We start from the raw sequence: 15,898 nt of genomic DNA, 5'->3' as shown, positions 1-15,898 counted from the left end.
TGGACTACACTTGGCGACAGCGCGACAACGCCGTCGCCTCACTTATTTCGTTACTTTGGCGCCAGTCATATTATGCGTCGTAGTCAAATTATAGAAGAAGTTCTCAATAAACCAAACTTATTGCGCAGCTGCGTCTTGCAAGCGCAGTGGTCAAACTATGGTAATAATGTGATAGAAACATACTGTGGTCAAAATAATTTCGTAATGCGACATGTATATAATTAATATGACCAGAAACGCTTGTTTTTAGTCTATTACATACTTTTTAACGAATCTAATGTTTAATGTGTAAGTCCAATCAGGGATTGCTAAAAATAACGATTTGTCTGCACTGCAGTGCACTGGTCAAACATCATCTGATGTATTCAGGCATGCTCCGGTAATCGTAAAATTTTTTCGATTTCGATTTGGGCCAAATCGTACGATTTCGTTTTTAGGTGCTCTGGTTTTCGCAAAATATTTGCTATCGTTTTGCTTTCGGAATGTTTCTGGCTTTTCTGGCTTTGAAGCCAAGAAAAGGCAGAAATTGGAGGGCTTGAGAAAATCTTGAGCTGCCACCTTTTTCACAGTTTTAATTCCGATGTTCACAATTAACTTTTTACTGCACTTTGACCATTTAAGTAATTAAATTAAATAACAATTTTTACAAAGAACACTTTTGGCCCTCTTTTAAATTAATTAATGAATTCTTTTATATTTTATAAGGATTTTTATCTGCCTGATGCGTTCCACGAACAGTATGGCAACCATCGCGATAGCTTTTGGCGACGTACTTATCGACCCTTTACCAAATCGTAAATTGTTGTCGGCGACGGCAACATTTTGTTTGTCAAATATGAGGTGTAGTCAGAAATTATTTTTTTTATAAAATAACTAAGTGGCAGAATGATTTTGTGCTGATGAGGAATAAACATCAACAGACCACTGAGTAAACTACTTTTTTCCATTAGTAAAAAAGATCTGATTTAATATGAAACAAGAAAGAACGATATAGTCGAGTTCCCCGACTATCTGATACCCGTTACTCAGCTAGTGAAAGTGCGAAGGAGAGTCTTCAACACTGACGTTAGAGTGGGCGTGGCAAAAAGTTTTCTTGCAAGTCGATAGAAATTTACAAAACTGATACAAAAATGTCAAAACATTTTTCAAAACTGTGGGCGTGGCAGCTTTGGGCGGTTTGTGGGCGTTAGAGTGGGCGTGGCAAAAAGTTTTTTAACAAATCGATAGAAATTTACAAGACCAATACAGAAATAAAAAAATATTTAAACATTTTTCAAAAGTGTGGGCGTGGCAGTTTTGTGCGGTTTGTGGGCGTTAGAGTGGGCGTGGCAGCACAAACTTGCGCTGCGTCTATGTCCCTGGAGTCCGTATGCCTAATCTCAACTTTCTAGCTTTTGTAGTTCCTGAGATCTCGACGTTCATACGGACAGACAGACGGACGGACAGACGGACATGGCCAAATCGACTCGGCTATTGATCCTGATCAAGAATATATATACTTTACATGGTCGGAAACGCTTCCTTCTGCCTGTTACATACTTTTCAACGAATCTAGTATACCCTTTTACTCTACGAGTAACGGGTATAAAAAGGCATTTGCTTTTCATTTCGACCAGATAATAGTGCCCGTTTTACAGTGTGCAGACCACTGCGCCATCCTCCTTTCACTATTTCCTATCAAAAGGCAAGATGCTTGCGTAGCAAGCAGATTATTTGTATTATATAACCTTTCCGTTGTATCCCATGTCATTGTGTTAACAGAGACTCGGTTAAAGCCGGAGATACTAATCTCTGAGTTTTTCTCAGGTATGTACACAATATACAGGCATAGTCATCCGGCAGGCGGATTCTAGGTGGAGTCCTAATTACGGTTAGGTCTACCCCCACGTTAGAGGAGATACTTTTTAATAATATATGAGTAAAGCTGAATTCCCGGAATATCTAAATAATTTGTCCGCTATCCAATCCGTATCAACCTTTTTGCCTTACGGCGCCTATATTGGGATGCAAACCTTCTTATTCCAGTAGACCAATACTACCTTCCATACCTAACCGTATAAGGATGCTTGGAACAGTCTTTATTTGTAATCTTATTCGTGGTGAAAATGATAGTCCCGACTTGATTAGTCGGCAAAACTTCTCTGTTCCAAGCAAATTCACTAGACACATATGTACCCCTAATGTTAAATCATTGTAGATCCTCCTATAAGTTGCATTACCCCTATAGAGTATTATGTTCTGACTATAATAGACTTTATCCTATTATCTATAATCCTATATTTCTGCCGCTCTTATAGCGATCAATACAAACTTTTTTAACACATAATTTGATCTTAGAAATATTTTTATATTTCCTCGTTTCTTTACTGTTTTCTATATCGCGTCTAAGCACTTGCGAATCGAACCGTTCGATACACGGCAGTGCACCTCGGTCGGTTGGGCGGGAGGTGTGGCCGTTGAACTCGAGCGAAAAAAAAAGAAGTTTGCAACATACAAAATCAGATACTTGCGACAACCTAGTTCGTGTTTATGCTTTCTGTTTACATTTTATTATATTGCAAGTAATATATTATACAAAAGGGATCGAACCACAACAAGACAGAACACTAAAGTCGTGTTCCTCCAGAAATTAAAAATATTTTGTGTCATATTTGAAAATTGTGGGCGTGACAGATTCCGTTAAAAGTACGGACAGGCGGACGTGGTTAGATAGACTCGGCTGGTGATTCTGATCTAGAATATATATACAAATATACATGTATATATATACTCGTATATACATAAGTATAACTTCTACGTGTCACACATTTTTCAACAAATCTAGTGTGTTTATCCTTTTACTCTATGAGTAATCTACTTAACCTTTTAAATAAGACATGATTCCCACAAGCTGAATAACAGGTATTTCTTTTGTTTTTATACCCGTTACTCGTAGAATAAATTTCTCTCGATTTGTCAAAAAACTTTTTGCCCATGCCCACTCTAACGCCCACAAACCGCCCAAAACTGCCACGCACTTTTAAAAAATGTTGTGATATTCTTTCACAGTTTTGTTTATCTTGTAAATATTTATCGATTTGCCAAAAAACGTTTTTGCCACGCCCACTCTTACGCCTACAAAACGCCAAAAACTGTTAGTGTTGAAGAGTCTCCATCGCACTTCCACTAGCTGAGTAAAGAGTATAAGATAGTCGGAGAACTCGACTATAGCGTTCTCTTTTAATTTATTATGAGACTTCTGGTAAAGGGCATAAAAACAGTTTATCAAATACATTTTGAAGCTACTATTTTGTAAACAAAATTCATTTTATTCAACGAAAGTTTAGTCTGGATAAAGTGAATATATTTTATAATAATGGTATTTTGAAGATATGCATTGTTTTGTAAGTTTTGGAGAATTTCATGTATAGGTACAAAGTCGGAACTCGACTTAATGTGGTTCCAAATATCTAAGTGTTTACTCAACTGTGACGGACTTTGCCAGGTTTCTGGGACAGTCAACGTCGCATCCGCGGAGCACGGCAATATGATAAGACAGCAGTTGCATTGGTATAACGGTGAGAATTCCTTGCAGGCAGTCGACGGTGCGAGGAATCTCTAGATGGCGAGAGGAGAAAGCCTTGGTCTCCTCGTCTCCCTCCTCGCAGATAATAATCGGGCAGCCCTTGCGGGATGTTACCTGTTGTAAGGCGTTCATGCACTTTACGTAAACGGGGTCCCGCAAGACAATCATCAGCACGGGCATGGAGTCGTCTACAAGAGCCAGTGGGCCGTGCTTCAATTCACCGGCCATGATGCCCTCGCTGTGCATGTAAGTCAACTCCTTGACTTTCTGAAAAGAGTAAAATAAAGCCTTAGAAATAGGGAAGTATTAAAACAAAAGTTTCTTACCAATGCACCTTCCAGGCAGGTGGCAAAGTTGTAGCCTCTACCCATTATCAGAAGTGACTTGTGTTGGTAAAGGTCTTTGGCCAGTTCTTGAACCTTGGAGTCCAGCTGCAGAACGGCTCGGATTTGATCCGCGAGATTGGACAACGCCTGCAGAATTTCAAGCCGTCGCTGCTGCAGTGACAGCCGATCCTCGGACATAACTAGAGCGAACATCACCAAAGAAATGAACTGGGAGGTGTAGGCCTTGGTCGAGGCTACGCCTATCTCTGGCCCAGCGTTTATGTGCACTCCACAATGCGATTCGCGACAGATGCTGCTACCTACGGTATTCGTAATTCCCACAATCAGAGCTCCGCGCTGCTTACAGTAGCGCAAGGCCATTAGGGTGTCGGCAGTCTCTCCAGACTGCGATATGAAGAAGCAGACGTCGTCTCTGAAAATAGGCGTGTTCCGGTCTAAGAAATCGGAAGCAAGCTCAACCATCACGGGGAGCTCCGTGAGCTCTTCTAAAAGCTGTCTAGTGGCAACAGCGCTGTGGTAGGATGTGCCACATCCTATCAACATCAGGCGTCGACAGCGTTTGATTTCAGGAATGTAGTCCTTAATTCCGCCGAGCACTATGGCGTTCCCATCGAAGCGGACGCGACCGCGCATTGTATTCACCACGGAGTCGGGCTGCTCGAAAATCTCCTTTTGCATAAAATAGTCATAGTTTCCCTTCATGATCTGTTGAATTTCCATCTTTAGGGTAGTGATTTCACGAGCATGCGGATCATCCAGGCTCTTCTTCAGGCGATGGATACTCAATGTACCATCCCGAACAGCAGCAACATCGTCGTCCTACCACCAAAAAAGAGTCAAAGAATATACTACATTTCTTCAATAGTGTGTAATAGGTAAAACAAAGCTATTTCGAGCTTTTTGAAACTATATATTCTTAAACGAACGTCCAGCTCTCGGACACTAAAAAAAATGGTAAGTTGTGATTTAGGTTGCATATGCTAGTGAATTGCAATTGTACGGTTACGCGTACATAGTCACTAAACCAATTTTTAACTGGTTTTTATACCCGTTACTTGAAAAAAAGTAAAGAGGTAGAAGAAAGCTTTTCCGGCCATATAAAGTATATATATTCTTTCAGGATAAATAGCAACTTTGATCAAAAAATTGAGATTTAGCATGTGCAATTAATAGTGCCCCGGGGTAAGGAAAGAAATAAAACTGTGAAAGTAAAAACTGAAAAAGATTGAACTTCAACTAAAAAAAAAATAATGGAACATTTTTTGTTAAAAATACGCATAGTTTAAAACCTTCTCTGTGAAAATACAATGATCCGTTTGAAAGACATTCAGAAGATTGGTTGGACAGTCTGCAATATAATGACATTGTCAAATTCGTTTTACCAATTTTGGGGAGAGCTATATAAATAGCGTTATTTACCATAGCGAGTTTGCAAACAACTACTCGCAGGCCAGTTCTCTAAAAGTAAAACAAGAGAGAACGCTATAGTCGAGTTCCCCGACTATCTAATACTCGTAGTGTAAAAGGGAATACTAGATTCGTTGAAAAGTATGTAACAGACAGAAAGAAGCGTTTCCGACAATATAAAGTATATATATTTTTGATCAGGATCAATAGCCGAGTCGATCTGGCCATGTCCGTCTGTCCGTCCGTATGAACGTCGTAGATCAGGAACTACAGGAAGCTAGAAAGTTGAGATTAGGCATACAGACTCCAGAGACATTGAAGCAGCGCAAGTTTGTTGATTTATGTTGCCACGCCCATTCTAACGCCCACAAACCGCCCAAAACTGCCACGCCCACACTTTTGAAAAATAATTTGGTATTTTTTCATGTTTGTTGTGGTCTTGTAAATTTCTATCGAATTGCCAAAAAACTTTTTGCCACGCCCACTCTAACGCCCACAAACCGCCAAAAACTGTCAGTGTTGAAGACTCTCCTTCGCACTTCCACTAGCTAAGTAACGGCTATCAGATAGTCGGGGAACTCGACTAAAGCGTTCTCTCTTGTTTTAGAATACATTTTAAAAAACTGCTAAGTATTGTTTGTAATAAACATTTAAAAAATTATTGTTAGGCTTATAATAAAAGAAAAACTAAACAGCTAGGGCTAGAGGCATGTACTGCAGGTCGTTGAAAAAGTATTACCGGATGAAAAAGTAAATTTAAAACAAGCCTACCGAATGTGTTGTTTTTAACCTAATATGTTATTGCTAATAATAGATAGATTGAACTATCTTACCTCCAAATAGATGACCCTGTTAGTGTGCTCTATGACGGCTGAGGCATCCGACGCGAAGAAGTACTCAACTTCCTTCTCTTCCAAGGGCATGAACTCAGAAGTGCTTTCCGAACGGGGTAGCACTGGCAGTTCACGGGATTGTCCATGTGGGCGAATATCTAGCTCGTTAATTTTGCATTTTGGTTATGTGGCATTCATATTTCGTTGAATGTACAGTCGAAAATAGAGGGTCGGTTTTAGGTGGCGTTGATAGCATTAGGTGCACATTTATAGTTTCACCGTGGCGATAGGAACAGAAAGAAAAATGCAATGACATCCGTTGTAAGCGATAGCAGGTGCGTATTTGAGAGTGGAGTTAATGGGTATAATAGAAAATTAAATAAAAAAACAAGAGAGAACGCTATAGTCGAGTTCCCCGACTATCTGATACCCGTTACTCAGCTAGTGGAAGTGCGAAGGAGAGTCCTCAACACTGACAGTTTTTGGCGGTTTGTGGGCGTTAGAGTGGGCGTGGCAAAAAGTTTTCTTGCAAGTCGATAGAAATTTACAAGACATACAAAAATGAAAAAATATCAAAACATTTTTCAAAAGTGTGGGCGTGGCAGCTTTGGGCGGTTTGTGGGCGTTAGAGTGGGTGTGGCAAAAAGTTTTTTGGTAAATCGATAGAAATTTACAAGACATACAAAAATGAAAAAATATCAAAACATTTTTCAAAAGTGTGGGCCTGGCAGTTTTGTGCGGTTTGTGGGCGTTAGAGTGGGCGTGGTAGCATGATTCATAGCGTAAAAGGGTATACTAGATTCGTTGAAAAGTATATAACAGGCAGAAGGAACCGTTTCCGACCATATAAAGTATATATATTCTTGATCAGGATCAATAGCCGAGTCGATTTGACCATGTCCGTCTGTCCGTCTGTCCGTCCGTATGAACGCTGAGATCTCAGGAACTACAAAAGCTAGAAAGTTGAGATTAAGCATACAGACTCCAGAGACATAGAAGCAGCGCAAGTTTGTCGAATCATGCTGCCACGCCCACTCTAACGCCCACTAACCGCCCAAAACTGCCACGCCCACACTTTTGCAAAATGTTTTGATATTTTTTCATTTTTGTATTGGTCTTGTAAATTTCTATCTATTTGCCAAAAAACTTTTTGCCACACCCACTCTAACGCCCACAAACCGCCCAAAACTGCCACGCCCACACTTTTGCAAAATGTTTTGATATTTTTTCATTTTTGTATTAGTCTTGTAAATTTCTATCGATTTGCCAAAAACCTTTTTGCCACGCCCACCCTAACGCCCACAAATTGCCAAAAACTGTCAGTGTCGAAGACTCTCCATCGCACTTCCACTAGCTGAGTAAAGAGTATCAGATAGTCGGGGAACTCGACTATAGCGTTCTCTCTTGTTTTTAAGCTGATATTGTATAAAAGGGCTTTTCTGGTTTCAGAGTGTATCAAGATACATGTTCAAAATGAAATCGAAGTAATTTTTCATTTAAACCAAATTGAAATTTCAGGTGTGAGAACAGTGAGTTGCTCTTTATCACGATTAACCGTCCAAACCAAGGAAGAAAGTATCGTTTTAAATTGATATTAAGAGATATTAAGTTGTAAATACCTTGAGGTTTTCCAGAGTCGGCATCTATAAAAATGTAGGCAAATGAAACAAAGTGTAAGTGTTACGTTAATTATTTTTGAAACTATGTTCAAACGCAAGGTTTAAATGTGTTAGTCAAAGAAAGGTGAAGAATCATTATAAGTGTTAGTGTGCACAAAGCTCCAGCCACATGTTATCGATTTGAAAAGCATATGGGTTGGTCAGGTGGACTACCTTGATCGGGGCTGAGCTTCTTCTCATCTACGGTACGACATCGACGCCGAGTTCAACACAGGTGCAGCAGGCAGGAAGAGAAGGACCGTCAGAGTGGAGTGGCAACAGAAGAATGGTGGTTGTTATAGAAAGCAATCGGTCAAAAACGACGTATAGACAGACAGTTAATAACAAAAAGAAAGAAGAGAAGGGAATGACTGGTGAAGAATCTGACTGTGGAAAGACTGTGATAGTCGAGAAACCATAGGTTTTACCTATGGTAAGCCATACGCTTACCTTTTCCGTAAAGAATAGGAATGTGATCAGTAGCTAGGCGTGTTTTTGTCTTGATTCCCACTAGCAAAGGCGAACTACGCCGCGACGCCACACACTCTCCGGGAAAGTACTTGGACTTTACGGCAATAGCAAAGGCGCCCTCCACTTGAAGGATGGCTTGCTCGACCAACTCGCGGAAGGAGTAGGTGGGATGGGTTTTCCACAGGTGGTGTACTAGCTTGGCAAATACTTCTGTATCCGTGTCCGACTCGAACTCGTAACCTCGTTTCGCGAGAAAGGTCTTTACATCATTGTAGTTGGTGATGATGCCATTATGTACTACGACGAAACCATTTCCGTCGTCCGATCGGTGTGGGTGGGAGTTCCTCTCGCAAGGAACACCATGGGTGGCCCAGCGGGTGTGGGCAATGCCGACGTGGGTCAGAACGGGTTTGCTGTATTCTCCTCCGCTGAAGTCTGTAAAAAAATGTTTATTTTTGTTTACAGTTTTTTACCGAACTTACGCTCTTGAATCGCTTCTTCAAGCACTTTGACCTTTCCCGTTCGCTTGACCATCACGATGTTTTCATTATCCGGTGAGTCAATTGCCACTCCAGTAGAGTCGTAGCCTCGGTATTCCAATCTCTTCAAGCCCGTGACCAGAAGGTCTAGCACCTCCTGGCGGGACTTGGGTGTCAGATAATTCAAGTACGCAAATATTCCTGATGTTATAAATAGGAAAACAAATTAATATAATATGTTATTCTTGTAAGGCGTACTGAAAAAATAAATACTTTTTTGTATTTGAAAAACCAATTTTATTTTGATTAACCTTTACATCCGGATTTCTCAATGTAAGCCTCATTGACTTAGTTTTGTCGAGTTTTCTGTCGGTAACATATATCTTTATTGTGTTTGCTTTATTCTTGTGCATGAGTTTGCCGCAGAACCAATAGTGTTGTTGTATAGCAATTACTCGATTCTTGTTTGTCGCGCTTCACTTATTCATAAAATTATAGATTTTTTTTTACATTTAATTTGATCCGATTACCGACGCTTATATAATCATTTAAATTACCCTGAACCATGAATGTTGGCTGCCCAAATTGATGCCTTTTTCAATGGTAAAATCACATCTCGACAGCCTACTATTACTGTGATAACGTTGTGCTGATAAAGTGCACAGTGCTGCTATATACCTGGATTAGAACTGCCCTTAATGCTGGCATATCAATGTTTTTGTGACGGCTTTATAAGACTGACCGATGTACTAATGTACTAATCTTTGTGCGCCATCGGAATCAATCATTAAAAAGCGAAAATTAATAAGTATTTTAACTAACACCGGTTGCAAAGCCCAGCTGCTGATTACACCTTATGTAACGAAGTAATGACGCCGAAAATCTGAGCTACATTCCACAACAGAAACCATATCTCATTAAATTTTCCCTTCACTATCACAATATTTTAAACAATAAGTTTATTCATGGTCTCATTGATCTCTGGCTTAGCCAATTTAAATGTTGATTTCGCTCACAGGCTTGTGTTCAAAATTTCCCTACTCTCATAGTCGGATCTATCATTGCTATCTTATTTGAACGGTTTTATTAAATACTTTGTATTTTATGCGTCATCTTCTTATCCATCGGAGTATTCTCAAAAGCTATATTTCTTAGTTACTCCATTTATTCTAATATTTGAAAGAAAACGAATTTCGCTGACACAAATAATTATAGGGGTATAGCTGAACTAAGTGCAATTCCAAAGTCATGAAAAACATTTATATTTTTGTTCATGTTAGAATATGTCTTGGCCAAACAAATTTTAAACCACACCATTTAAACCTATACATTCACCCATACAAACTGCTAAAAGAAAGCACGCACACAATTAAGACAAGAGAGAACGCTATAGTCGAGCTCCCCTACTATCTGATATTCGTTACTCAGCTAGTGGAAGTGCGAAGGAGAATATTCCACACTGACACCCGAAAATATCAAACCATTTTTCAAAAGTGTGGACGTGGCGGTGGTTTGTAGTCGTTACAGTGGGCGTGCCAAAAAGTTTTTCTGCAAATCGATATAAATTTACAGAACTAACAAAAAAATGAAATATAACATAGACGCAGCACAAGTTTGTTTGTTGATGCTGTCACGCCCACTGATACGCCCACAAAACTTTTATAACTGACACGAAAATACTTTTGAAATCATTAATCTCATTAATCTTGCCAATTTATATCAGAATACGCAACAAATTTTGGCCACGCCCTTTCTATTGCCTACTAACCGCTCAATTTGGTTGATTTTTTCATTATACCCGTTACTCGTAGAGTAAAAGGGTATAATAGATTCGTTGATTCGTAACAGGCAGAAGGAAGCGTTTCCGACCATATAAAGTATATATATTCTTGATCAGGATACAAAACCAAAAAACTTTTTGCCCTGCCCACAAACCGCCAAAATCTGTCGGTGCTAAAGACTTCTTATCGCTCTTCCACTAGCTGAGTAACGGGTATCAGATAGTCGGGGAACTCGACTCTTGTTTTTATATAACTGCTTTTCTTCTGAAAATTTTTAAAAATTCAATTTTATTTGCAATTTCACCAAATATTCATCAATTATCCTTCCTTTTTAATATATATGTAATACGATTCAATGCTTTTATTTAAAAATATTTCAAAGCTAATACTTACCACACATTTTTATAGATGTTTGTAAATATAGATGTTAGTAAATATCTGTAAGAAGATAAGCCAGTAAACTATATTTATTTTATAAATAAAATGTTTTTATACCCGTTACTCGTATGGTAAGGAGTTGTTTAGCTGTTGGAGATCAAAAGTTTAAGATTCGTTGAAAAGTATGTAACAGGCAGATTGAAGCGGTTGCGATATGAAGTATAGTATATTCTTGATATTCTTGATCAACAACCGAGTCTAGTTAGCCATGTCCGTCTGTCCGTCCATCGGTATGAACGCTAAGATCTCGAGAACAATAAAACATAGAAAGTTGATTATTTTTTTCAAGATCGCCGACATGGTCGATTTTTGGCGGTGTGTGGGCGTGGTAACGTTTTGGAAACTAACTAGCACAACGTAGATGCCTAATCTCATCTTTCACTTTCAAGTCAATACAGGTGCACAGACAGAGGGATGTCCAGCTCGCATTGGTTAATATTATTAAGAATATAATAAAGGAATGCAACATTCAATTTGGCTAAAACAGAACAAAGTGCCTTTTAAAATCACACCTAACCTTGAACATTGCCGAGAAAAGTTTGTAGTAGATATTTATTCATCTGAGGGAAAACATTACATCAGTAGCATTGAAATTTATTCTAAATTCGCTACACTTGAAAAAATTAAAACAATGGACAAGTAAAATAAAACTGCTGAAGAATTGTGTAGCAGACGTCGAAAGACGATAAGTGAAAGACAATAAATGAAACAAGAAAAAACACAATAGTCGAGTTTCCCGGCTATCTGATACCCATTACTCAGCTGGTGGGGAAATTTTAAAAACTGACAGATTTTTTCGGTTTGTAGGCGTTAGACTGGGCGTGGCAAAGAGATTTTTGGCAAACCGAGAGAAATTTACAAGACTAACAAATATGTGAAAAAATATCGAAAATTTTTTTCAAAAGTGTGGGCGTGGCAGTTTTGGGCGGTTTGTGGGCGTTAGAGTGGGCGTGGCAAAAAGTTTTTTGACAAGTCGATAGAAATTTATAACACCAATACAAAAATGACAAAATATTAAAAAAATTTTCAAAAGTATGGGCGTGGCAGTTTTGGGCGGTTTTTGGGCGTTAGAGTGGGCGTGGCAGCATGGTTCGACAAACTTGCGCTGCGTCTATGTCCCTGGAGTCTGTATGCTTAATCTCAACTTTCTAGCTTTTGTCCTCATACGGACAGACAGACGGACAAACGGACAGACGGACGGACAGACGGACATGGCCAAATCGACTCGGCTACCCTTTTACTCTACGAGTAACGGCTATAATAAATACAGAAAAGGTCCAATTCAAAACGGAAAATTGAAAAATCCATTTAAAGTTATGTAAAAAAAAAGAAAAATAAAGATAAAGATAAAGATTACAAAATTACTAATCGAAAAATGGGAGCCAAATACTACGAAACTCAATTTAAGAAACATAAGGTAACCGTTAAACTTCCACTGGAACCTTGGGTATAATGATGGGGTTTCTAATATTTACCACGGGCCACACTCAAGAAAATCAAATAACCAACCTTGACTATTTACTATTCTCAAGTAACGTAAGTCTAATACCGGTAGCATATGAATATCACTGTCTAAGAATTAATTTAACGGAAATCGATGTTATCACTAAATCTTTTGGTAGCAAAATCACAGACACGCCTAGAATAAAGTATTTGATCAATAAACTACTGATAGAATTAAATGGTTTAACTATTCATCAGCAAAATAGGCAGAAATGTGGACTATTCGACATAAGTTCATCTTTTAATTTTATTTTCAGCACACTTGGTGAAAATGATAGGGTAAAAATAAACAACAAAATAAATGATACCGTAGAGTTTGTGTATGACTGCAGAAAATAACTACGAAAATACCCGCAATAGTATTGACACACTCATGCAATATATTGAATACATAGAAGACATAGAGGTGGGCATGCAAATTTCCCTTCTTGGACTTTTTAACCCAAAATTACTCAACTAAAACAACATCGAATCAAAACTTCAGCTAAGATTGCCAACAAAAACAAGAGAGAACGCTATAGTCGAGTTCCCCGACTATCTGATACCCGGAGAAATAAATAATAAAAATGTGAAAAAATATAAAAAGATTTTTTAAAAGTGTGAGCGTGGCAGTTTTCGGCGGATTGTTGGCGTTAGGGTGAGCGTGGCAAAGTTTTTCTACAGATTGATAGAAATTAACAATACTAAAAAAGAAATGAAAAAATGTCAATACATTTTTTAAAAATTTTGGGCGTGGAAGTTTTTGTAAGCGTTAGAGTGGGAGTGCCAACATTTGGAGTCTGCATGCTTAATCTCGACGTTCATACGGACAGACGCACATGGCCAGATCGACTCGGCTATTAATCCTGACCAAGAATATATATATACTTTATATGGTTGGAAACGCTTCCTTCTGCCTGTTACATACTTTTCAACCAATCTAGTATAATAATCAGTAAACAGCTGCCTGTATTGGACCCTGTAATACCAGCCTTTAAGGGGGCGGGAAGTGACAATTCACATACCTAGTACTGTTTAAGAATAAGCAAAGTGTGCACGCAATGTAATTATGGTGTACAATCAATATTCCAAGCGAGTGACCTTGATCCCGAAATAATATAAACAGTACAAGTAAGATTTTAGTCACAAAAGTTTAGTCTTAAGCTGAGATCAAAGAAGTAAAGACGTGGAAACTATTTATCCAAGATTTTTATTCTTAGCGTTGTCCTTAGTCAACTGACGGGACTTAGTTCGATTCAATAAAATTTAAACATTTTCATATATATTTTCAACCAGATCATATAACCTTTTATTTTCCGAGTACGGGTATAAAAATGTGCGATTCTACAATGTCGGCTTGCATAGAGTTGGCATTGACCAAAACCGATTCAAAAAGTTTGTGTTTCTTAAAGCGGTAAAGTGGATGCAAAATTATCTAGTATAAATATATGTATATATACATATATATATTATATATATCAGCTACAGGATTATATTCATTTATGTCACAATTCAATGTCTACAAGATACCGAGTACTCGTAAAGTAAAAGGAAATATTAGGTGTGTTAAAAAGTACGAACAGGTAGAAGGTAGCAATTCCGACCTGATAAGTTGTTCAGGCTCACAAGCCTAACCGATCTAGCCGTCTACTTCTGTCCTCCCGAAAGAAAGTCGAGATCTCGGGAAAATCAAGAGACTGAGATCAGATATACAGATTCTGGCGCCTACGCTGTGCAAATTTGTATCCACTGCCACAAGCCGACCAAAACTGTCACGCCAACACTTTGATAAATTTGTTTGTACCCTTTACTCGAAGAGTTTAATGGTAGTACTTCTACTATTTCTTTTTATTATTAATGTTTAAAATTTCTATCGATATTCTATTTTGGCCACGTCTACCCCAACGCTTACAGACACGCCCATCCTTTAGTCATTTATTTATACATATTACATTTTTTTTTCCATTTTTCATGGGTATGGCAAAAGAATGGTGAACTTTGTCGTTCGCACGTCATTATCTGAGTAAAGGGAATCTGATAGTCTAGGAACTTCTGTCTTGTTTATTTTAAGAGTTGTCTATTGTCAATTATCAATTTGTTCGCTCATCTTTAAAAAATGTTGTTTTTTATTTTTAATTTTACTATTTTCTTTGCCAACTTAAAAAGCTAAGCCAACAAAATTTTGAAATACTCAGCTAAGTAACGGGTTAAGGGATATTCAACAAAGAGGCATTTTATTTGCTTTCATAGTTTAAATTAAATTAAATATGAATTTAGTATACCCCTATGCCTTGTAAGTAGCCGGTTTACAAAAAGGCTGTACGTTGTTGTAAATAATGATTTACTGAACAAATAAAAGGGAAAACTTAAATACAAACAAGATTTGGTCTTCGCCATAAATGTCATCAAAAATATTACCCAAGTGAACGTAAACTACTTTATCATGTCAATTCGCGGAAATAATATCTTCAAATTTATAACATGCAAACTGTTATCACCTCCCTACTTTTTGCCCGTCAAGCAGAGACACTATATACATATATAACCTTGCGGTGCATATGTGCATCTGCGGTATTGATTGAGCAGTGTGGCTAAATATATCGTTCGAAAACTTAATCCGTTTTCTCACAAGATTAAAATCTAAGTAAGTGGTTTTCACTGTGGGGAAAACACACCAGATATGCTTATGCTGGTGGCGTAGGCAGCACATTTTATCTGGTTACACAGCTGTATGTACTTTTTAAAGCGAAGTTCACTAGTTAATTTTCGAAGACTCTTATGTAGGGCTGCTTACATCCAAAATGCATGAGGGGCGAACAGGTATTTTATGTAAGACGCACCATCGACTTTTGGCTGCTGATTCGAGTTTTGAGCAGGTTTGTTATTCAATTTAGTTCAGTTAAAGTTTGCTGCGCTGGCATCGATGAAACCGCACTGAAATGCGCACAACATCGCGAAACAGGGTCTCAGAACTGAAATGTTTCTTGTAAATGTCTAATGCCCAACACAGCTGTTTAGTCTTTTTGAAAGCAGCACATTCTGCGGATCCCGACTTTCCGGTTTATTCTCTTGACCCGGACTCACTTGATTTACCTAATTCGCTGGGCTGCAGTACCGGGTCGTCGCTGTCTAGCTGGTTGTTGCTGGGTTTGGTCTCGAACAGGCACAGACAGCTCTCACACTGGCCAACTACGCTGTTTAAATAACACTGAGTTTACTTCAAAAAGCAGCGCGCACTAAATGTGCCTCTTTTATAGCTGGCGGAGCACCGTCGTTGCTCCCCTGCCCCGCTGGGTCCACCGACAGCCCGATCCGCAACGATCGTTAATGTCAAAAACCCAAGGTGTGCACAGGTGGTTACCGACTCTTTGGGCGATAAAGCGACGGCTTAGGTGCTCTTTGGGAGCCAACTGCGCTCTTAAATTAGAAACTTTAGC

General features: G+C 38.6%; 1 protein-coding gene across 8 annotated transcripts; it reads right to left on the bottom strand.

The window, feature by feature from the left end:
• Positions 1-3,282: 3,282 nt before the first annotated feature.
• LOC120451856 (glutamine--fructose-6-phosphate aminotransferase [isomerizing] 2) lies at positions 3,283-15,688 on the bottom strand. Of its 8 annotated transcripts, none has more exons than XM_039635849.2 (9): positions 15,555-15,688; positions 10,935-10,979; positions 8,764-8,961; positions 8,261-8,716; positions 7,985-8,011; positions 7,772-7,795; positions 6,153-6,310; positions 3,892-4,731; positions 3,283-3,832 (listed from the first exon to the last, which is right to left on the bottom strand). In XM_039635849.2, exons 2-9 carry the CDS (start codon positions 10,939-10,941, stop codon positions 3,458-3,460), a joined length of 2,085 nt encoding a protein of 694 aa, XP_039491783.1. In that variant the 5' UTR covers positions 10,942-10,979; positions 15,555-15,688; the 3' UTR covers positions 3,283-3,457. The 8 variants fall into 8 exon arrangements, with proteins under 8 accessions (XP_039491783.1, XP_039491788.1, XP_039491784.1 ...); XM_039635854.1 differs by having other exon boundaries at positions 6,153-6,274; XM_039635850.2 differs by having other exon boundaries at positions 15,546-15,685.
• Positions 15,689-15,898: the final 210 nt, after the last annotated feature.

This window comes from Drosophila santomea, chromosome 3R, assembly GCF_016746245.2.
Source record: "Drosophila santomea strain STO CAGO 1482 chromosome 3R, Prin_Dsan_1.1, whole genome shotgun sequence".
NCBI lineage: Eukaryota > Metazoa > Arthropoda > Insecta > Diptera > Drosophilidae > Drosophila > Drosophila santomea.
This window is presented reverse-complemented; position numbering and strand designations above follow the sequence as displayed.

Coding starts and splice junctions, on each gene's coding strand:
- LOC120451856 (XM_039635849.2), bottom strand. Junction 7,796..7,984: donor GAAGCTCAGCCCCGATCAAG/GTAGTCCACCTG, acceptor ACATTTTTATAG/ATGCCGACTCTGGAAAACCT. Junction 6,311..7,771: donor CGACTCTGGAAAACCTCAAG/GTATTTACAACT, acceptor TTAACGAGCTAG/ATATTCGCCCACATGGACAA.